This window comes from Phyllopteryx taeniolatus, chromosome 1 (genome assembly GCF_024500385.1).
Source record: "Phyllopteryx taeniolatus isolate TA_2022b chromosome 1, UOR_Ptae_1.2, whole genome shotgun sequence".
In the NCBI taxonomy this organism is placed as follows: domain Eukaryota; kingdom Metazoa; phylum Chordata; class Actinopteri; order Syngnathiformes; family Syngnathidae; genus Phyllopteryx; species Phyllopteryx taeniolatus.
Window position 1 is genome coordinate 17,263,682 of NC_084502.1, and position 24,484 is coordinate 17,288,165.

General features: G+C 41.4%; 1 protein-coding gene and 1 long non-coding RNA gene across 5 annotated transcripts; one reads left to right on the forward strand and one right to left on the reverse strand.

The window, feature by feature from the left end:
• Positions 1-1,557: 1,557 nt before the first annotated feature.
• LOC133479513 (fibronectin type III domain-containing protein 4-like) lies at positions 1,558-22,800 on the reverse strand. 4 transcript variants are annotated; one of them, XM_061776649.1, is made up of 7 exons: positions 22,175-22,800; positions 15,266-15,381; positions 12,535-12,636; positions 9,346-9,448; positions 8,657-8,746; positions 8,390-8,530; positions 1,558-7,133 (listed from the first exon to the last, which is right to left on the reverse strand). In XM_061776649.1, the coding sequence occupies exons 1-6, from the start codon at positions 22,281-22,283 to the stop codon at positions 8,412-8,414; spliced, it is 639 nt and encodes a 212-aa protein (XP_061632633.1). In that variant the 5' UTR covers positions 22,284-22,800; the 3' UTR covers positions 1,558-7,133; positions 8,390-8,411. The 4 variants fall into 4 exon arrangements, with proteins under 4 accessions (XP_061632633.1, XP_061632616.1, XP_061632611.1 ...); XM_061776632.1 differs by having other exon boundaries at positions 1,563-7,133; positions 8,390-8,556; positions 22,175-22,794; XM_061776627.1 differs by lacking the exon at positions 1,558-7,133 and having other exon boundaries at positions 7,146-8,556; positions 22,175-22,799.
• Positions 8,571-11,434, forward strand: LOC133479534 (uncharacterized). The gene is made up of 3 exons (XR_009788988.1): positions 8,571-8,708; positions 9,356-9,479; positions 10,828-11,434. It is a non-coding gene; the product is annotated as an uncharacterized LOC133479534 (long non-coding RNA).
• Positions 22,801-24,484: the final 1,684 nt, after the last annotated feature.

Here is a 24,484-nt window from a genome sequence, read left to right on the forward strand (position 1 = left end):
GTAAAATATATGTTGACTTTAAAAAATATACTGTATAAGAAAACCTGTTGCCTTTAAAGAAAATGTCAATTACGGTGACTACTGAGATAAATTATATTTAACTCATTTAGTCTGAGAGTGCAGTAATCAAATTAAAGACCCTGTAAAATGATATCGTAGAAACATATACAATATGTGTTTGAAGAAAAAATAAAGCTCTATTTCTAATTCTGCTCAATTGTGGAGATTATAGCGTTAAAGTATTTTTCACCATTTCAGTTTTCCTGACTTTTATGGGCGTGACTAAAATGGCACCCAGTGACGCACTTTGGCTCGGGCATGAGTCGCCCTCCCCCACAACATAAAAACGTGAGCGCCTTCAATTGCATCAGTGGTTATCTGGCATAATTGCTGGTTATTCGGCAGTACTCCGCCCATTTCCATCACTACAGTGTACAGTTAGCTAGGTATTTCTATACCCCCAAAAAATGCATCTTGGCACAATAACAGAACAGCTCGGTGTCGTTATTTAAATTCTTATCCACCAACCAAGAGAAACTTGTTAGCACACGAGCTAGCAGGTGGCTAGCACCTCGTCATGGTGTGGAAAGCACTGTTAGGCCCTAGTGGGATATATTTCAGCCAGTGGAGGCAAGATGAAGTACAGTAGCATCCGTTTTTCAGTGGGGACAGATTCACAGCATTTGAGAACAGAGACAATGGCTTGATTTTTCATGATTTTGAAGCCTCATTTTATATACTTGTGGAGTTTTTAAATCATTCAACTTTGAACACTCTTCGGTGTGTCAGTTATACAAGACACATTTTTTTTTTACTTTACAGTTACTTTAAATAAACATTTTATCTTGAATATGCAGTGTTCAAATAAATTGGATTCAGGTAGGCGGCACGGTGGGCAACTGGTTAGCACATCTTCCTCACAGTTCTGAGGACTGGGGTTCAACTCCCGGTCTCGCCTGTGTGCCGTTTGCGTGTTCTCCCCGTGCCTGCATGGGTTTTCTCCGGGTTTCCTCCCACATCCCAAAAACATACGTGGTAGGTTGACGGAAGACTCGAAATGGCCTGTAGGCGTGAATGCGAGTGCGAATGGTTGTTTGTGTCTTAGTAGCCCTGCGATTGGCTGGCGACCAGTTGAGGGTGTACCCCGCCTCTCGCCCGAAGATAGCTGGGATATGCGCCAGCACGCCCGCGAGTCTAGTGAGGATAAGCCTAGTGAGGATAAGAAAATGGATGGATGGATGGATTCAAGTAACTTGTTTAACTTCAGTGTGAAGTACTCAATTTAACTTAAAAAAAAAATAGAGTAGTTTATTTATAGGTAGCTTCCATGCACAAATGTGTGGAGTTCTGATAAGTAAATTAAACTAAACCTTCCTGAGCTGTGATAATATATATATATATATATATATATACAGGCACTTTAAATAAATATATGGGGTGTCACAAGGCATTGGGAGATACCCAATCAAGTTCCAGCTGAATAAAATGTTCTCATTGTCATTAGTTCTGTCAAGGATATAAGCACAGGAACATACAGACAAAACTCCAGGCCTTTTCTTGTGAAAGGTCACTGTGAGATTTGAGTGACAGCTTTAAATCCTCCTATTGGACGTGGTTTGCACGCTCTCCCTGGGAAAGGCCGGAAGCATGTGGAAATGATTAATTGAAATGAATCATGGGACAAATGTGCTTGTCAAATGGTCTCTAATGCAGCTTCTTTTCACTCTTGAGGATGAGCATGAGGAGCACACTAATTGAAAAGATTGCTCCACAGTAGTATGACTAAACCTCACTATTCATCAATTTAGGAGTATGCCAAGTATTATGCTGAGCAACCCATAGCTAAAGATACACTATACTGTATAGACAAAAGTATTGAAACACAATGGATGTATATGCTAACCAGCTGATCAAAAAAGAGGTTTGCGGGAGGCCTCTTTCTGTCCCACTACACAAAGCAAGTCTTCTTAGAATAGTTGTTCAGATTTTTGATTTTTTTTTTTTCTTTGTAAAAAAAATGTTTTTAACACCAGTTACCACCTACCACGGTAAGTAAAAATTGTACCCAAATAGACATTTTAAAACAAATAGTTCTTTAATGTCATCTGCAAATATATTGGACTGAAAAGTTAAATACAACTGAAATGTACATACTCAGTGATTCTTTCATATATCACACTTTGAGAATCACCTTCTAAGAACATTTGTAGCTTTTATAGCTGCACATAGGGACCCAACTGTATATTTTTGCACCATTTTCAATTACTGTAGGTGTAGCCTAGTCCTGCAACCTTTAACCTAAAATGTTATCAGTAGCTCAGACATTTTTAACAGAATGAGTCAGGGTGGAAGTGCCCCCAACTGGAGGAAGAAGCTTAAAAAACACCCAGTGAACTGTAACAGTTTTAGATTTATGGTTTGAACCTTTCCAGAAAACTCGTGAACCTCCTCCGGGGAACAAAGCGGCATTTTGTAAGGTGTCCTGACATTTACCTGCGTCACACACAGGCTCTATGTCTTGTTGCCTGGCGGACACGCACTTTCACAACTAGACGCCTGCCAATCATCAAAACAGCTAACTGAAGACAAAGACCATAACATTAATTGGCGTCTTTTCACCCCGGCTAAAAGAGGGCCTTTTTGGGTTAAATGGACACCAAAACTGCAGAATAGGAATGTGGACATTTCTCTTAGATGCATTAAAAATGCTTGCAAAAAGTGAGGAAACAGACAGACTTTCTGTCAAAATAAAAGGGAAAAAATCATTTTAGCAAGAAACATGAAGTAGACACTTTATTTGCTTTTATCAGCCGCAATGATGTGGTTTGGCGACTCTGGCCCCGCCCTTCAGTTTAACACCTCTCATCTGAGTCTTTAATCAACCTACATGCGTGTTTTTGGAATGTGGGAGGAAGACTGAGTTACAGGAGAAAACACATGCACGCACAGGGACAACATGCATATTCCGCACAGGCATGCCTAAACTGAGATTTAAATCAAGAATCTCTTGACTGTGAGGCAGACTGATCCATCCATCCATTTTCCAAGCCGCTTATCCTCACAAGGATCGCGGGCGTGCTGGAGCCTATCCCAGCTATCATCGGGCAGGAGGCGGGGTACACCCTGAACTGGTTGCCAGCCAATCGCAGGGCACATATAAACAAACAACCATTCGCACTCACATTCACACCTACGGGCAATTTAGAGTTGTCAATCAACCTACCGTGCATGTTTTTGGGATGTGGGAGGAAACCGGAGTGCCCGGAGAAAACCCATGTAGGCACGGGGAGAACATGCAAACTCCACACAGGCGGGTCCAGGAATTGAACCCCGGTCCTCAGAACTGTGAGGCAGACGCTCTAACCAGTCGGGTCACCGTGCCGCCAAGGCAGACTGATATTGATGAAAAATTATTTTTAAAAAGATATTGCACTATAATTATAAACAATTATAATTACTGTATACATTTACTAAATATTTACTGGTCGGCGGCACGGTGACCGAGTGGTCAGCACATCCATCCACCTCACAGTTCTGAGGTTGGGGGTTTAAATCCGGGCTGTGGCCATCCTGTGTGAAGTTTGCATTATCTATCCTGGCTTGCGTGTTTTTTTTTTTTTAAATCAAGATTTCCCAAACATAAAAACTTTATTCTTATATTTTGATAATTATGTGCATGCTTTAAATTGCTAAAACTAGCCCAAAAACTAATGTTTCCCCCTTTACACAGTACTGTGTTGTTGTTGTTATTTTAAGTTTTGGGTCACTTTTCCTTCTTTCTCTTTCTGTACTTGTACTGTCAACACAAAGCAAAACTGCTTTATGCTTGATTTTCCCACATGCAGTCCTGTAGTCTTTAATCGAACTTTGTACTCATACTTGCCATACAGCTAAACCTGCCTTTGACTCACTGGTCTCCTGTTTCATAACCACTCCCTCTTTTGTCACTATTTCAACCAGCACCACTTAATGACTCCTCTGAATGTCACAGCAGAGGATGTTGTAATATACTGTATGTCACTATTCAATTTTCATTAATGAGCTGCTGAGATATGATTCAGTCACTTGATCGATCTTTTGTCTCTCCCTCTATATTCTCCCTGACAAATTCCCTCTCAACATCATTGAAGATGACAGGCCCCGGGCAGGCGGTGGTATTTTGGTGTGTGGACCAGGCTTGAACTGCCCTTACCTTCAAACACCCCCACCCAAGCTCCCTTTTCCTGTTCTTTGTGTTCCATCTTATGTGGGGAGTGAAGACAGAAGGCGGTGGTGAGGCAAAATGCAAAATAGAGCAGGAACATATTTTGTGTTTAACAAGAAGGTCAAGGAGTGCCTGCGGTGCCTGATCTTCCATTGAACTCTGACCTCGTGCTGACATTTGCCTTTATTCAAATTGAAGCAGAAATAGGAATTCTTTTGAAGCATATGCATCTCTGCCTTAGTGACGGACTATAGAAGCATTTTTATGATTTTTTTTGATGTGGGGTTAATTCTGCTTAAACCCGACCCCTTACAATTTAACAATATTCAAATCTGTTGATTAGGTCCCAATTAGGAGCCATTCGTGAATAAATTTGCATCATTTAACAGCTGTCTTTTACACACAATATCTACTAGTATGTAAAGCCATTTGAGCATTTAGTCGATGTCCTTGATATTCAGCTCAAGGTACATGTACTAGAACGTTCGTTGTCCTCACTAGCAAGACAATTCAGGCACTAGGCTAACTTGGGCGCACTAGTAGAATGACTGTCTTACTAATAACATTTGTATTTTTATTTATTGATTTTTTTTTTTTACTGTGAATGCCACTTATGACCAAATCATGCATACGTACATGGATATCAAGGATATCAAATGCAGGCTTTTCATGAACCTGTACATAGTAAATGAGCTTTGATCTGACGTTTGCAAGCGTCACGATAGATCTCCCGCGACGTCTGCCCTTCGTATGACGCCATCGCACAGACAGTCCAAATCCACCGACTTCATGTTGAAACGTGAATTAGTTTTTAATTAAATAGATTAGGAACTTTACAAGGCATAATCTGTGTTTCCATCTCACACCGGAAATCACCTGCATCCATCCAAACGGGCGGTCACTGTTTTCAGACGTTACAAGGTTAAAAAAAACAAAACAAACGGCAGCCGACGTAAGAATATGACGTCATGCTCAGTTGGTGGCGTATTAGCAGTCGTTTGACGTTCCAAGCCAAACCCAATCATGTGGCCCCCAACATCTGCAAAGAGTTTGAATATTCATATTTATCAGCAACTAAAAGGTGTATCCTGCTAGTATGCTGCTGGTTCCTAAGGTGCTAGATAAAGCCCTTAAAATCCTTCTTGAGGATTATTATCTAACAAGTGAAATAACACATTTTACTGCAATTAAGAACATTAATCAACATTTAATACGGTTTGCCATTTCAACCGATTTAGTACTCACTTGGTGATGAAGTGTCACTCGTGTCACTCTACTTCATCTCTACTGCATCCTCCTCGGCTGACACTGACAGCAGTGCTACTGCTACTACCAAGAGCATCTAGCTGGCGTTGCTGTCCGTGATGCACATTCCGTGTAATCGTGTTTTCCTCCCGCCTTCGCCTCTTTCCGCTTCACAGGGATAACTCAGTTTCATTTTCCTGACAATGCACCAAGGCTGTTTTTCTTTTTCTTTTTCTTATTGCTACCCTCAATTTGAATCAAGTCTGCACATGCACAGTCAGATGGAATAGTCCATTGCATGAGAAGGGAGGAGCAGCCCTCGAAACTATCCTGATAGATTAAGCATTTTGTTTTTTTTTGTTTTTTTACACTTGTGAATTAAGAGTAAAACAATAATAATTGTTCTGAATGCATTGAGGAAACTTTATTCCATTTTCGATTAGATGTTTGGGTGGGCGTGTGAGGCCTGTACCGATCCGTTACTGACGTTTTCTATTTATGGTCTACAATTGTTATTTCTATAAACATGTACTTTAATTATGACATTTCGAGAATACGAACGGCATGCAATGAATGAGCTTGGCGGTGTAAGAATATGTTACCACACGGAACACGAAGGCACGCTCAGTTACTGCTCTACCTAATTCTTTTTCCATTTGATTGTTTTATATTTATGGCCTAAAGTTTTTTTTTTTTCCATACAAATATATGCTGTAATTATGAACTGACTACTGCTTTAGCATAGGTAAGTGATTAACTACAGCGTAAAATGTAAAAAAATTGGGTTACGTTTCAGAACTCTGTCATAAAAAAAAAAAAAAAAGGACCACCTGTCCTACTGGTCTACGCTGGAGTCCATAATAAAAGCTAACATGTGGCCAACACCTTTGGAACACTCACATCACACACTAAAAATTAGCACTCTTACGACATTCAAATCACTTTTCAAAACACTCCTCTTTAAACAGGCATATTCATTATAATAGATTTGGTTACAACTATTTTTCTCTTGTACTGTATTATATTGGTTGTAATGTTTTAGACTACTTTGCAGTATTTTAGTCCTCATTTTGCATTTCACTTTTAATCCTGTAAAGTGGACTTGAGTGACATGAAAGGCGCTCAAAACAAAATGCAGTATTATTATTACTATTGTGGTGTTAGTAATCTAATCATGTAATTCTTGAGTATGTGATGAAAAACAATCAAACACCTGCATCTGCTTAGCCAAAGCTATTGGTGTGCAAAAGCTAACTGCCCTGCACTTGGTAATAAATAGACATACATATGTAAAACAACAACAAAACCACTGAGCCTGTCATGCGGGCGAGCATTCCCTTTAGTCTTTGAAGTAGCAAAACCGGAAACAGCAAGTGAGCTTCTCCTCCATGAGTCCCTTCTTGGCAGACGTGAATGCAAAAGCGCTGCAGCCTCCACAACGAGGGCCAAGTTTTTTTTTAAGCACACCAAGCAAACCACTTCCAGGGTGACCACTTCTGAGTAGGAGTTTTTCATTTGCATGGAGTGCTGCTTGCTTCTCCCATGTCATGTCATACATTAAAATAGGCTCTCGGCCATGCCTCTTTAATTCATTTGTTCGTCAAATCATGGCAAGTTCCTTGACAATGTACCTTTGTGGACCTCAGACTCGAATGATGCTGATAGAGGAGGAGGCTCTGTGAAGCTAGGAGGGGGACAAACAGGATGAGAGGCAGTCAGGGGCAGAATTCAATATTATTTCTCACACGCTCACACTACTGAAACGCGGGCCATACGCAACTGAAATGCTCAAACACACTTTTTAAAAAAATGTAAAATCCTCTCATATACACTACTGAAACGCTCTCACTCATGACTGAAATATTTTTGCTCACATTCACTGCTAAAATGCTCTGGCCCACTACTGAAATTCTCATACACACGACTAGAAAACGACATACACACCACTGTGTGTGTGTAAACAAAAAAAACAAAAAAAAATCGTAGTGTCTGAGAGCGTTTTAGTATTAAATAATGTCCCTGTCAGCCCCTTATAAAACAATAAAGGTCTCAAATAAACATTGCACCACAATGTGAATTTACACTCTCAAAGATTCCCTTAATCTTTCTTGCTGAAATGCAGAAATATGAGGCCGGAAATAGTTGTAGGAGTGGTGAGTGGCACATGAATAAATGTGCCACATTTTTCCATAAATGATGAACAAGGAAGAAATGAGGCATTGACTACCCTCATCCAAAAGAGGGTAGTATAGTATAGGATAGTTTGCAGCAAAGTAGAAAAGAAATAACGTCTCATTGTCTGTTATCTTTATTTATTGTGCTGATTTGTTGTGGCTGTGTTCCTGACATGTCTCCCTGTCCTTTTTGCGCTGTGTTACAGCTGGATCACAGAAACAACAGTGTGTATGAAAAGTGTATGCCAATATTAAAAATATTTTTTTTTAATGGACTTTGAAGCATAAATGACGGCTGCAAAAAATGTAATTCACTCGCGCCCCCAAGAACAAGCAGTATAGAAAATAGATGCACTAAGAGAGTCTGCCTAAAATTCACTTGATTATTACAGCTGACCAAGCCATGATGTTGCTAAGAGACACAATTGTTGCAAGGAACAGATCTGGTCACTAGTTGGTCATAGTGGGGTACCAAAGTGTATGGAATGTAGTTGTTGGTGCACCACCAGTTTTATACATAAAATGCCAATGAAAATCCTCTCTCTTCACCAACTCGCATTTAGACTGAATTGAACTGGGTTTCCTGCCTACATGTTTTATATTTAGCCCTCATGACAGAAGGCCTTGTTGCTAAGAGATCAGTTAAGCACCAACAGAGGCTGTTCTGAGTTGGAATATTATCTGCTCCAAATAATGCATTGTGGAGGTTCTGCAAAAAAAGAAAGCTATGAGGGAAAAGAAGAGCCAACAACAGTAAAGGAATCACCCTGCCACTGTGGATGGCACCATTATGGTAGACGGGAGAGCTGGTGGGAGAGGCGTTGTAGTAGGAGGAAGCAACTGGAACCAGCGGCCTCTTGGCCTTTTCTCGGGTACCATTCGAGTCGCTGTCCTTGATGATGTCGTACTGCCGGCAGAACAGGGCGATAACAGCTATGAAAAAAGATGGCGACGTGTGAGCACATGACACGTTGAGGTTGATGTAGGAGACGCACGAGCATAGAAAATCAAAGAGAAGCACAGAGAAGCGGACCTGCCCACAGCAGCAGAACCGTGGTGATGATGAGCAGCTCTCCAGTCTGCAGGTGAGGCGACATTCCCAAACCTTCCATAGCCGGTTCATCTGAGCCCGGACACACAGATGCCACAGAATTGTTATTATTGCTGTAGAGCAGTAATTCTCAACTAGTGGTATGCGGGCTCCCTCTAGTGCTATGCAAAAGAATTACTTCATTAAATGTTAAAATATGCATAATGTTACAGTGGCTTAAACTCTTTTTTTATTTTTTTAATATTTTTTTTAAATGCAGTACATTTGTTAAGCAGAGTTCACTTGTATTAACTTAAGTACGGTTGCATTTAATCTTTTTTGTTCAAATATTTATTTAGGTAACATTTTTATTTAACTTTATGTACAATCAATTTTAATTGAAGTACAGTTTTATATTCATATATTTAAGCGTAGTTTTAATGTTCAAACTGTGCATAATGTTACGGTGGCTTAAAATAATAATACATATACCTTTTAGGAATAAAACCTCTGCTTCATTTTGGATAAACAGTATAGGGCCTACTACTCTACTGTATGTTAATGTTGGTCATTATGATGGTACTTTGAGAGCGAAGCATTTTTTGAGATGGTACTTGGTGTAAAAAGTTTGAGAACTATTGTTATAAAGCATGTTGTTGGTCTGTGCATCGTGTAACATCAAGTTCATTTACGGTGGTCCAGCACTCCAGCCGGATAATGGTCGCTCCTTTCCAGCGTCCTGAAGTGGATGGCCCGGCTGGGTTGACTGTCGCCCTGGAGTCCAACGGACTGCACCTGAACACAACACAGATAAGACTGAAGGAAGGTGGGAGTTGTTGTTTTCATGTCTTCACAGCTGGACACAAACTGTTGTGTTCACGGCTTCCTTAGACAGGCATTTTCATTATTAATTTCAAGTAAGAAAAAATAAATCCAACCAGCAGTGTTTTCAGGAAATCCCTGTCACTTGAAACCATATTCCCAGGCTGTCAAGCGGATACCAAACAGGTGGCACAATAACCCCTCACCATAAATCCATTTTAGCACATCAGAAGCCTAAAGACAACCCTGATGTCCTGGTGACCAATTGTGACATGTTTATCGAAGAACCCTAAAAGACCAGGTTTTTCTGACTCTGTTTTGTGGGTGGTGGTGTATTATCACATAGTGCCAAATGCCAGAAACAGCAAGGTTTTCTCGTAAGTGCTGGATCTCCTAGATCTCCATGATCACTAACCCATTTGGCCCCAATGCAAGCAGACTGTATCACCACAATCTGAAAAATACAAAACATTATAATAATAATCTTCTTTTTGACTACACTGTTAAAACAGGATTGCTGTGACGGCTTCACATAAAAATGCAAAGGCCTGTGTTCTCCTGTCCTGTGCTTATCTGTCATCTCGTCCTTGATAATAATAATAGAGTACAGTAATCCTTTTCAGTGATTCCCGTAGGGTGATTGCGTTTTATCCTCCAATGTGGTCAAAGATCATGCCGCCTGGGGATGGTGAGCTTTGAATGACGCTTCTAATCTGAAGGACACATGCTTGCTGATGACTACTAGAGAGGCCAGAAAATACAATGTCAGCCAATGAAGATCTAGTTCAGGGGTGCACAAACTTTTCTCTCTGTTGTATACAGAAAAAAAAGAGGTTTCAAGGGCCACTTTGACACTCTTCACTTTCAATGTGTTAAACAGGTTAAAACCAATCAATCAGTGTAGGGAAACATACAGTATGCTCAGCAATTCTACATGTACATTGTTTTTATATATTGCTGGCGTTGGACGGAAACCTTGCATCACTTTTTCCTTGCAAACCATCACTTTTCAGGCAAACCCCCCAAAATGGCATCTTTATTGAGCCATTAACATTGCATTGTTAAAGAGAGTGAGCAATATTTTCAGCACTTAATATTTGTCAATCATTTGTAAAAAGAGCAGAACCAATAGTATAGATTTAAAACAATATGAAATCGATCACATGTGGACATAAAAGGTTTCCTACTGAAACTGACTGTTGCTACATTTCTTAATTATTTAAATAATTAGACATTTATGTTTTGCTAATTTTTTTCATTATTCTTATCCTATTTAATTGTATTTTTTTATTGTCCATCAGTTTTTTTTTTTATCCTGTCCTATTGTCTTTTGGTCTTTTTAACTTTTTCAGTTTAACTGCATCATGGGTGCCCCCTCGCTGGGAGGTGTGTTCGGTTTGCCTGCTGGGATGTCATCTTGGACTTCTGCAGGACAGGGGGGCTCTGCACAATGTGGAGACTCCATTCCGGTCTAGCCGTGTCATGGTGGTCTCTACGGCTGCATCGTCTGTGGTTGGGGGCTGTGGCACCTCTCGGTGTGGATAGCTTTCCTCAACTGGTTCCTCAATGCCATTCCATGTCTCTATATTATTAAACAATATATGTTGTGTGTGTGCTAGTGTCTTTTTTGCAGGTGTGTTCGTGTGGGTGTGTTTTGCATTTACATGCGTGGATGGAAGTGAGTTCTTGTATATTTGTGGGTATTTTAATCGTCAGCTTTTATCTCGGTAAAGCACTTTGTGTTGCATTTTAATGTATGAAAAGTGATATACTGGATAAATAAAGTTGATTTCGTTTGATATTTTTGCTGTAAATTGCTTGTTTGCATCTTTGCAAATTTATAAAAGCTCTACAGAAAACCATCCATCCATCCATTTTCTGAGCCGCTTCTCCTCACTAGGGAGGGCGTTCTGGAGCCTATCCCAGCTATCATCGGGCAGGAGGCGGGGTACACCCTGAACTGGTTGCCAGCCAATCGCAGGGCACATACAAACAAACAACCACTCCCACTCACATTCATACCTACGGGCAATTTAGAGTTGTCAATTAACCTACCATGTATGTTTTGGGGATGTGGGAGGAAACCAGAGTACCCGGAGAAAACCCACGCAGGCATGGGGAGAACATGCAAACTCCACACAGGCAGGGCCGGGGATTGAACCCGGGTACCAGTCTTCCACCGTGCTGCCATATTGTATTATAGTGTGTATATATATATATATATATATATATATATATATATACCGTGCTGCCTTACAGAAAACCAATGTATTATTATTATTATTATCCATCCATTTTCTGAGCCGCTTCTCCTCACTAGGGTCGCGGGCGTGCTGGAGCCTATCCCAGCTGTCATCGGGCAGGAGGCGGGGTACACCAGCCAATCGCAGGGCACATACAAACAAACAACCATTTGCACACACAGTCACACTTACGGACAATTTAGAGTCTTAAATTAATGCATGTTTTTGGGATGTGGAGGAAACCGGAGTGCCCGGAGAAAACCCACGCAGGCACGGGGAGAACATGCAAACTCCACACAGGCGGGGCCGGGGATTGAACCCGGGTCCTCAGAACAGTGAGGCTGACGCTCTAACTAAATGTCCACCGTGCCGCCTATCATTATTATTATTATTATTATTATTATTATTATTATTATTATTATTATTATTATTATTATTATTATTATTATTACTATTTTTTTATTTTTATTTGTAGTAGTAGTGGTCATGGTCATAGGTGTCGCACCCATCGAGGACATGGGTGTGGGACACCCACACTTTTCATACTGACCCCGACGCATTTTATTTTATTTATTTATTTTTTTAAATAACATCATGGACTCTGTCAAATGCTATCCTTAGCTGCTAAAAAAAAAAAAACAGACGCCCGCCGGCAAATGGCCCCTGGGCCGTAGTTTAGACACCCATGTTCAAGTAGGTCACAAAAAGTTTTATAAAGTCACAACAGCGGAGTCACATGGATGCAACTGCAATGATGAGGAAAAATAAAGAAAATGTTGACGTCATGCCAACAAAGTGTGAATGAGTGTGTGCCACCTGCACACTGTAGTGTGTGTCCTCATCCAGGTCCCACAGCACACACCAGCGACTTGACGTGTTCACCTCGCGAATGGAGCGTTGCATCAGGCCATCTTGCCTCTGCGGATGAAACACATATTTATTAAATCCAGCACAAAATGACCTTAGTGGAAAGTAAATGGGAAAGGGAGTTTTATCTGTAGGCTAGCGAGCGTCACAATAATTGCTTCGAAGCAGCAAAAAGCAATTCAGAACATCCAGACTTGACCTTCAAATCCACTGCAACCCGCCACCTTAGATTTACTCTCCTGCAACAATAAATAAGCATGGATACAGTATGTTCATCAATGTCAACTACTCAGCAGAGGTCCTCTCATGTACTCAAAGCAGTTTGCCTGGTAAAATTCAGCAGACACACAAAGACTTCAATGACTTGACCTTTAGCTCATGAATACATAAATAGTGGGATCTATGAAGAAACATACAGAAATTTGCAGAAAGGTTCGCATCTCTAATATCGATTTTTTTTCTGTGTGTGTCAAAAAGAGAGAGTGTTGGATAAGAGCCGGAGCTGTGGGATTTGAAATGAATGCACAAGTCTTTGTCTGCAGATTTCCTTGTCCTGCTTCTCCTTCTCCCACAGCACGTTGCAGTGTGTGAGAGCATAAAATAGATTTTTAGCTGTTTGAAAATCCCGACTCCACTTTTGGGAAAGAACAACAAAGTGTCTTTTTAGGTTAATCCAAAGGAACTCCAGATGACAAAGATGTGCCGATTAAAACCTCACAATTTTCAACTTTCTGAGTTGACGGCAGTTGCATTTCCCAGAGTGCACAAACATGAACTACCTACAAGATTGACTTGAGGCCACTTAAAAAAACAAAAACAAACCAGCTACTGCCCTGTGAGATAGGAGGCAGGGAAAATCCTTTCCACTGTTGGTGGCAACACTCACTCAGTGTGCGGCTGACGTCTGCTGCCAAACTGCGAGTGCCTGAAAGCTTGACTATAGTGTGCTGGACAAAATGTGAAATGTTAGAGTGATGATGACATAAACTGCACTCAAAGGTCAGCTTAGTCCAGGGGTGTCCAAACTTTTTCCGCCGAGGACTGCATAAGGAAAAATCGATGGATGCAAGGGCCACTTTAACATTCTTTGACTTTGACTTTAGCAAAAGCTCAACTCAAATCAACTTAATTTCTAGAACACATTAACAGCAACCACAGCTGTAACAAAGCGCTGGACATACAGTAAAACATAAAATTCAATAATTAAAAAAAATCAATAAATCAATATTATGTTCTAATTAAAACATACGGGAGCTCCCTTCACATTAGGATTTCGCATACAGGAGGTGCAAAGTTTTATTCTCTCTTGTTGCACATTCTACATGTTGAGAAGTTGTCCATCGATGAGAACATGATTGAAGCCTCCACTGTCCAGTATGAGAGCGCCGGGATGCTGAAATGTTACTCTCACGATCACAGCATGCATGATATCACTCACGTTTGCTACAAGCTGAAGTTTGCATGTAAACAACTCCAGTTTTCTAGCAGCTGTTAGTTCGTGCATTGGCGAGTAACAAACATACAGAAGGAATGGTTCAAATCTCCTGTGCCACTGAGTTTGACTTTACTTGATCGCAAGCTCTCGTCCTTTTCCATATCTCCACTTTCTTGTCAAGTGGATGCCGGCTGGTTGCATGTTGGGGCAAAGCTCCTCACGTTTGCAGCATCATAGTCAAACGATATTATCTGCTAAAAAAAGATATCACGGCTAAAGTACTGTAATAGTGCAAACTGTTTAGTACCCCACAAAAAAAGAATAAAGGGCGGAAAATAAAACTAAACGACAAAGTTAACAGGCTGCTGATTGACATGCACACACAACAACAAAAAACGCAGGATTTCTCTGCTAAAAAAAATCCCGCCTAAAACTCTGTCTATAGATGAAAGATGGGTTAGTGCAACACAAAAAAATCCATCCACCCATCCATCCATCCAGTGTACAGTGTACACCCTGAACAGGTCGCCAGCCAATCGCAGGGCACATAAAAACAAACAACCATTCGCACTCACATTCACAATTTAGAGTCTTCAATCAACCTACCACGCATGTTTTTGGGATGTGGGAGGAAACCGGAGCGCCCGGAGAAAAAACACGCAGGCACAGGGAGAACATGCAAACTCCACACAGGCGGGGCCGGTATTTGAACCCCGGTAACCAGAACTGTGAGGCAGATGTGTTAACCAGTCGTCCACCGTGCCGGCTAAGAACAATATTGTCATTAAAAAATATTTTGTTGTCGACTATGTTATTTTTTGTATATGCCACAGGCTGCAAAAAAATGAATGGCAGGCTGTAGTTTTGACATACCATGTTTTAGGTAATAAAGGTGTATCTAATGTAGCGCTCATCTCCCAAAATATGTTTTTCCTAATTTCCACAACTAAAATATTCAGTTTGTAAACAAAAAAGACTAACTGCCCTTCAACGGAACAGGAATGAGAATAAACAAAGGTGACTTTAATTAGGGACAGTTTGAGATTAATGAGGCATGCAACAATAATTATCTCTGTTCTTTTTGAACTTGTAAGCGGCAAAGTACATCCTCCACTGGTGGCCAAGCAATTGCAGGACATCAATTCAAAATAAAAAATACAAAAAGGTTCACAGCACAGCCATATATATGCTCATGAAAGCACGTGGAAAGTAAAATATACAGACTCAATGCAAAACAACACACACCTGCTGCGAGATGGCGTATCCAATCACAGTGTCTCCTAGAGGGACGTTCCAAGTCACCATGGCTGAATGGGCTCTCAGCTGGGTCACCGACACGTTCACTGGTGCAGCTGGCACAGCTGTTGCCGTGGTTACACACACACATGTGCGCGTGCACACACACACACACACACACCAATTTTTATGAAATTGTAAATATTTTCAGAATTATACAAATGTTATTACAACAGAGACAAATGTATCCAACATTATTTCTACAAAAATGATGCCAGGCGTTCAGGTTTGTAGCCAAAGCAAATTTGCAACTCTTATTCACTGAAATACAATGGTAGAGAATTATTGCAGGACATGCTTTTAACTTTGCGCAGAAGTTGGATCAGCCACTTTGATTTAGACATTAGATTTTGTTTGAAAGAATTCGGGGGTTCCATTGTCTTGCGTTATTTTCTTTTCAAATAATTAGTTCTGGGAGTTTGCATGTTCTCCCTTTGCCTGTGTGGGTTTTCGCCGGGTACTCCGTTTTCCACTCACATGCCAAAAACATGCATGGTAGGTTAATTGAAGACTCAAAATTGCCCGTAGGTGTGAATGTGAGTGTGAATGGTTGTTTGTCTATGTGTGCCCTGCGATTGGCTGGCGACCAGCTCAGGGTGTACCCTGCCTCCCGTCCAAAGATAGCTGGGATTGGCTCCAGCATGCCCGCGACCCTTGTGAGGATAAGCGGTACGGAAAATGGATAATTACTAATCAAGAAAGACAACTGGAATAATTAATTCGTGGACTTCTGGGACACGTGATTTTAGTATTGCCATTGAGTGTCACGAGCAAGCGTACATCCATTACTGTCCTCCTGGTGATGATAAAGCTACAATCAACAAAATAATTTTTACTGTCAGCCAAGAGAAAATGGTCGAGCTCATCCGCCTTCAAATGTCACGGTGAACCAGTCCCATGCGTTGCAGTGGCTTGTTGTTGTTGTGGCCAGCTGTTTACGAGTCAAATGAGCAAATAATGACTCTAATGCACTTAACATGATGTTAGGTTCAAGTTAGAGACCTTATGAGCCTACCGAGGGTTTCAGGATCATCGATCTACAGCTTTTTGGCCAAAGGGCTGGCCAGGAGAATAGCTGGCAACCTGATGGCGACGCTAGTCTCTCCACTGATTGCGGAGACGCCTCCTTGACATTTCCTGGAGATGTCTCTTTGACGTCTCCAGGAGACTAGCCGGGTCTCCAGGGAGCCGCGATAAATTCAAACGTTTGATTTTTTTCGACGACATCGTGGCGACAATTTTCAGCTGGGCAGATGTTTTGGCTACTTCGTGGCAACATCTCCGCGTTGTCTCCATGGTGTCACAAAGACGTTACGGCGACTTCACGGAGCCGTTGCCGGCACTTCTGGGAGCATTGTTCTCCACGAGACGTTGCCCCTACATCTCATTACTCCCTGATTAAGTTACCGCAACGGGGAGACTCAGGAGACCAAAATGTTGCTTGTGATCACACTGAGGTAACGGCTCGTGAAGATCAGTTCGCCCGGAAGTCACTGTGCCAGCTCCATGAAGTCCCTGCGACGTCGTCATATCATCACAGACACGGAGACAATGCAGTGACGTCACCGCCAAGTAGTGGAGATGTCTCCCCAGTCGAGATGTGAAAATGTCTCTGCAACATCGCAGAAAAAATTTTACATGTTTGAATTTACCGCGGCGGCACAGTGGACAACTGGTTAGAGCCTCAGCCTCACAGTTCTGATCTGAATCCCCGGCCCCGCCTGTGTGGAGTTTGCATGTTCTCCCCGTGCCTGCGTGGGTATAAAAATGTGAAATGACACAGGGAAAAAGTATTGAACACATGAAGAAAGTGAGGTGCAAAAAGGCGTGGAAAGCCAAGACAACACCTACAATCTATCAATAATTAAACAGCAATCCATCCCCTTGTCAGTGCAAATGAATATCAGCTGGTTCAGTCCTAATTGATGGCCTACAAAAAGATCTCATTGCCAAAGTGTGAATCAATACACATCAAGACACAAAGAGCTGTCTCAAGACCACCGCAAACTAATTGTTGCAAAACATAACGATGACATTGGTTACAGGCGCATATCTAAGCTTCTCAATGTTCCAGTGAGCAGAGTTGGGGCCATGATAAGTAAGTGGAAAGCCAATCATACCACCATAAATTTGCCTCGATCAGGTGCTCCTCGAAAGATTTCTGACAGAGGAGTGCAAAGAATAATCAGAAGAGTTGTCCAGGAGCTAAGGACCACCCGTGGAGAGCTTCAAAAAGACCTCAAATTAGCAGGTACTGTTGTCACAAGGAAAACAGTGAGTAATGCACTTCTATTGAAGGGTTATGAACCAGATATGTGCGGGTGCAGTGAATTAAAAACAACAGCAGAATGGGATTTTTTTTCCTATTTGCACTGCTTACTAAACTTGTTTTATGGCTGCAGAGCATTCTGGTCTATTTACTGACATGGTGGGCATGCAAAATTGGCTTTGCATCGAGGCATTGTAATGGTGAGGCAATAGAGGACAAACTTATCTCAAGGCAATTTTAGGCTTGCAAAGCATTCTTCGAACTTCCGTCACATCATGATTGAGACGTTCTGCCACTCTCCTGTGCTGAAGCTGGAGTACACACATGGCTAATCAACTTCTGCATTTACATCAAACAAACTAACGGGAACGACTACAGTGGGGGCATTATGGGATGGAGTGAGACAGAAAGATAAGGAGGATGAACACTGGTAGTAACATGACAGGGACAAATGAGTCAGAGCACGGAAAGATGGTAGGAGAATTTTCAATGTTTTGGTTTGTGAATCAGAGAAGTGTGAAGCAAAGTGAGATGGAGGACCTTGGAGAGAGAAGAGATCAATGATGGATGACCTAGGAGAGAGATGAGATCAATGATGGAGAGAGTCATGAAAAGCAATAGATGGAAAGTTTGTGGAAGGAAAACCACACATATTGATTTGATGTATCGATGAAAAACAGCAGTAGAGGAGGACATAAGCACAAAAATCGCCCTTCTCCATTCTTCATCTTGAAGGCCACTGTGTGAAAATTATATCCATCCATTTTCTGTACCGCTAATCCTCACTAGGGTACAGAGTTTTCTCCGGAGTGCCCAGAGAAAACCCACGCAGTTACGGGGAGAACATGCAAATGCCACACAGGCGGGCCTGGGAATTGAACCCCGTTCCTCAGAACGGTGAGGCAGATGTGCTAACCAGTCGTCCACCGTGCTGCCGGCAAATTTTATGTTTATGCTTATTTTTATTTTTATCTACGACAAATGTAACCCAATTTCAGCTCTTCTTAAAGAGGAAAACCCCATTCAGTTTCAGTCGATTCATTCATTTGCTTGTCCAAAAGGTGATAACTTGTTAGTACTGACGTATTTAAAGAACTCCTGAAACGAGAAACATGAAGCGGCACTAAAATGCAGTGGCAGCAGTTTTTGCCTCCTTGAAGCCTTTTTTTCTCCTGACGCTAAAAAATAAATATGAGCCTTGTGACATTTGTTTACTTGTTGGAGTTTTTTGTGTGGTCCGTCCAAGGCCAGACATTAAATCACAGGGAACAAACAGTTTGCTGATCGACTGGGACAGCCTCATCTGGCTAATGGCTCTGTGAAGGATGAATGTGTGTGCTGCTTGCTGTAAAGACAATGAAAGCTGCGTATGCTGATGTAGGTAGTGTATATCAAGAGATTAGATTGGATTTTTATGAACCTCCTGATGGCTGACAGGAAGTTGGTGGTCATTTTGAATGTTTTCCTGCATCACTGCAACTGCTGAGGTTACAGGTTACATTTACCGACAACTCCATTTGTTAATCCTGTGCTACAAATCACAATCTCAAACAGCTTTCAGTATGATGCAGTGAAGTTCTTCACCACTGCAAACTACGACCACAATCATAAACCTGTTGTTCATGGTACCAATCTGACGCTCAGTCAGTGAAACTGAGGAATATTAGCCACGTAAAGCAGAGGTGTCCGGCACTTTTTTTAATGACAACGAATATTTGACATGACGAGCAACTTTATTCCAAAAAAAAAAAAAAGGCTAGGGAGTGTAGATGCCGAAAAATTAGGCGGGTTGCGACGCCAACATCTCCCATGGGAACAAAATATCTAACAACTACTACTAATAATAATAATCCATCCATCCATTCTCTGAGCCGCTTATCTTCACAAGGGTCATAGGAGTGCTGGAGCCTATCCCAGCTATCATCGGGCAGGAGGCGGGGTACATCCTGAACTGGTTGCCAGCCAATCGCAGCTAATAATAACACTAAACTGATTTTATATAGAGCTTTCTAGATATGCAGAGATGCAGTGAAACTCTTTACAATTAAAATATTAACATCATTTCCCTTCAAATAGGTGACCAAAGATAATTGAGTTTAAGAAGCAATAGTTGTTTACTAGACTTTTATGTCAAGGTCCAAAATGTAAAAATATCACATTAATGATCCCCAAGTAAACATTGCTTTAAAGATTGTCAGCTTTCTATAGATTGTCTTTGTTATGGTTCTGAATGCGGAGATGTAAGTCAGCTGCTGCTCAGTGCTGGGCTGGATCTCTTCTAGTGGGATACAGGGAAGCGGGCGACCCTAAAATCCTTCAAACTCCTAACCTGAATTTGCCTCATCACCTTCACACATCACAAAATGCTGCTGAGAGGAAGATACCACAGCTTGTTTATGTTAAAGAAAACCTTGAAAGCACTTTCTAAATCAATGTTGAGGGTGGTAAACAAAGACTAGCCTACTCCTGTTCTTCATTTATGGACTCATCTGCTACGGATGCTTTGGTCAAACTAGCGTCAAGGTAGCGGAAGGCTGACTGGATGAATTAAACACCTGTAGATTTGCACAGCAGCTAATTAAAAAGGCCAGCGATCCAGTCAGCAAGAGATATTGCTTTGGAATCCCCTTAGTGGACAATCAATTATGGTTTTGACAGTTTTACAACAGCTGTTTTTCTAGTTGAAATACGAAAGCATAAAGCACCCACTTGCCCCAAAACAAGTGGGTGGAAACTGCCATGTGAACGAGTTGCCCATTTGCAGAGTCCCCTCTTACGCTATTGAGTCAAAAGTATTGTGACATTATATTTTATATTTAGATTTTCTACATTTTACTTGTTCCAAGCTTTTCTCTTTCGGGGCCACTGTTTTGGATGAGCTTTCTCCCCAAATGTTCCTGCTCATTTATTTTGTATTATTTATTTTTTTGCTTTTTTTTGTCCTGTTCGGCTTTTAGGTCAAGCAGAATGGAAACTCTGTATCCCTTTTATGGCGGACCAGTTTCCGCTGTGGTATTATAATTGAGGTTTATTGAGAATCAGACTTGATCAGTCGAACAGAACAAAGTTTCTAGAAGGGAGAGAAAAAAGACAAAGCACTAATTGTAAACAGGATGAGAGAAGTAAATCATTACATTATATACAACAATGAAACATTAAATATGAGTGTTGCGTGGGGCTATAGTGCTACACCCTGTGAAGAAAGGACAGGACAAGATAGAACAGGACAAGGACAGGAGAAGACGCATGCAGGACAAGGGTCGTGAACCCGGCTGTACAACTGAAGTGTGGTGGCATTAATTATGTGAATTATAAAAGTCTACAGGACGAGAGTATAAGTGAGGGGATACACATCAATTTGCATATTCATGAGTTACTTGTCGCAGTAAGTGCGTGACCCCACACCCAGTGAAAGAGTCCTTGGGGTGTGTGCCTGCGGATACATGCAAGTGAATTGATACCGTTTTACATGCACAAAGACTGACAGAAGTGTCCTGTAATTGCTGTGGCCGCACCGCGGTGGCTGAGGACCCAAGCATTATCAAGCATCCTTCAGTGTAATCTTAGCTCCTGTAAAAAGCCACTGGTGACACAAGTTATTATAATACGTACATTAAAAAAAATAATCCACTGTCTTCCAACCAAGAGAAGCCGACCAGACGAAACATACTTTTATTTGGACCGAAGACACCAGTGGTACTACAATTCCCAGAATATATTGCAATAGCTGGTGTATTGTCATGGAGATGTCCCCCTCTCTGTGGGCACTACCGTCACTTGGTAGCACTCATATAGTTTGTATGTGGAATTCTTCATTCTTGTTCAAAATGGTAAAACATCAAGAGCTCACTGAAACGGAAAGAGTCTGCATTAGAGCACTTAGTCAATCACTTAGAGCTAACTGTGGGCCCTTTGAGACTCTTTTGCCCGACAAATAAAATTGAATTGGCTTGACTTCATGCTGCTCTTTTCCATGACAGGTGGTCTAATTCATCCATTTTACTTTAGATGAATCTCACGGCACACCACCAAACAAAAAGATGTTTTTTTTCTTCCTCAAAAGTGAGGATTTTGGAGATACAGCAACATTTTACATTAAGAAAAATCTTACAGTACACTACCAAACAAAAATGTCAAAAAAGTGGATGGACAGGTCGATTATGTACCCTCTGACATCTAATGGAAAAATATTTACTTGTTGTGCCTGTCACAATAAATTGCTGGTATAGATGGACGAACAAATATACATTTGTATTTGTAAATAAATCATACCTTTTGGACCAATTAACTCTTTAAGAACTTGTGAAAAAGTTTGCATTGCATTAATTCAGTTATGATAAAAATCATGACATCATTCCTTTGAAACATCCTCTGTACCAAATTGTTGAGATGGCAAATACATCCACACTAAGTGCCTCAAAACTGATTACAGATATTTGCTTTCTGGGTTCAGCAGAATTGGATAATTTCCCACAGAATATCTTGAGGCGCACGAGCGGCATGGGAATCGATGGCTTCCATGATTTTATTTATTTAACTTCCTCCCGCTACGGACCCACTACAGACAACTGAGACAATTAGACACTTACTTCCGCCGACCATCAAGCATCCCATCATCATTATCATCATCTGCGACAGCGGCAGTCTGGTGTCCAAGTGAGGGAACGCGCTCATAGCCTCCTGTGAGCGCGCACGCATGTTCAGACCCTCGACGCGCGCTTTTCACCGCCACATTTGGCCAACATTGACGGGGTCTATCTCTTCAAGGTCGCCAAAGGCCACTCGGCATCCTCTTAGAAAGATAGAGATTGTCCAAATGGGAAAAAAACAAAACAAGAAAAAAACAAACAAAACAAAACAAAAAAAACTAAGATACACCGCGTCTTTCTCCTGGTGGTGTTTTCTTGCCCACAAGTCCCAGATTATTATTCCCCCCCCCTCCCTCCCCCCGTTTTCTTTCGCGCGAAACGCTAACAGGTAGTTTGGAGCTTTTCGCGTGCGTCAAGTCGGAAGAGCCTTGCGCCAAAAGACGGCGCCGCAAACGCGAGCAGTGTTGCTTGTTCGCGAGAAAACGCCGATTGTGGATTGGTCCAAAAAGAGCAAGACAAGCATCCGATTTGGTTTAGGGGAATGCTGGAGCTGCATCCAGTACATCGCTGCTCTGCATCGAACAGTTATGGGAAATGAGTGCAGGGAATGGGGGATGCACGCTGAATGAATGGAAGGGAGGGCGTGCATGTGCGCGTGTGCGTGGGCACTCAACTGCAATACGAAGCCGTCGGAGATCATTGCGTTCACAGCATCCTCTCCATCGAGACGCACACCGCCGTGCTCTTGCAGGCTTATGTATTTGTTGCACTCTTACTGTATGTCAGAAACAAAACGCAAATTGCTCGTTTTGTTGAGCGTGTCACGGTTTTAGTGGTAAGGAGCAAAAGGCCCTGATGATTTGAATTATTTCATCAACCAAAAAGAGTTGAAGGCTTGTGGTCTTCTCATCGTGTACATATATATATTTTAAATGTATTACTGTAAATTGTGAGATGTGTTCTTCACACAACAGGATGATAAAAATCTAGGATGTGAATAATTGATCATGACATGGTGTGCCTCCCACCCCTGTCAACGCAGCAAAATGACTGCAGGTGTTTGCACCGTCGTGTGCCCCCTGCTGGAGGCGTCTTCACTCCACTCTTGTTTGTCAACGCCTGCAGTTCTGTTTGCAGAATATCTTCCGGATTGATTTGCCCTTCCCATGCAAGCAGAGACAGCATGGGTATACGTGGGTCTCGATTGGATAAAAATCATTCAAAGGTATATGGTTCTTGTTGGTATTTGACTTTCCGCACTCCCTGGAGAACATGTTGGCAAGTCCTACAGCCTTGTTTGCTTCAATATGCTAATGAGCATATTTTTTTTTACAATGACACACAAAGGGAAAACAGCCCTAAAATCCTGGTGAGGAATAAAGGATTCACGCTACAACAACAAAAATGCTAGATTTTTTTGACATTTTAAATATACTATAGATTTGACTCAAATCCATAGGTTTGTCTTGAATAAAAGCAATAGCAAAGCATCATTTGATTGTCCAATTAGCAATATGGTGTTGAGATCAGTAGGAAATGGTTTTGCCTCGGACTTCCTGAATAGTAAACATGACGCCTGGTCAGCAGGTGAATCGGATTGCTGTTGACCAATATTTCCCAGCAGGGGGCGCTGGTACCCTGCAGAAGATCATCTGACCTTTGGCGATGCAAAGGCTACTGTGTGAGTCAAGCAACTTCACAACGTGTCTTCCTCCAGTTACAGTACAACACACGCATGCACTGCTGGCCCAGTGAAGAGAAGCTACTTAATTCAGGTTGTGACATTTTTTTTTTTTACATTCATATTCAGGTTTGATATGTATTTATAGCCTTTATGACAAAAAAGATGAGCATCAGACAATACAAAAAGGACTACAGGGGGTCCACAGTCAAGATGCAAGAGATGAAGGAACACTTGCAGCTGCACTTGCTGACTTTCATTTTATTGTTTCATATTTGTTTCATATTTATGGCAGAGAAGTTTTTTTTCTTACAAATATTTAATGTAATTATGACTTGTAATTATGATTTAATGTAATTATGATTATGCCCTGAGGTCCTGAGGTTGGGGGTTCGAATCCAACATTCCAAAAACCTACATATTAGCTTCAGTGAACACTCTAAATTTGCCGTGAAGGTGAAGGTGTATATATGAGGATAGATGGATGGATGGAAATTTTGTTGAATGCAAAAATAAAGGCATCCAGAGACTTAACTCAAAATGGCAACATGTTTTCACGTATACATACTGTATATTGTATCTTTGCCCTCATCCAACATTGACTGTATATACAGGTACTTTAGGGAGCT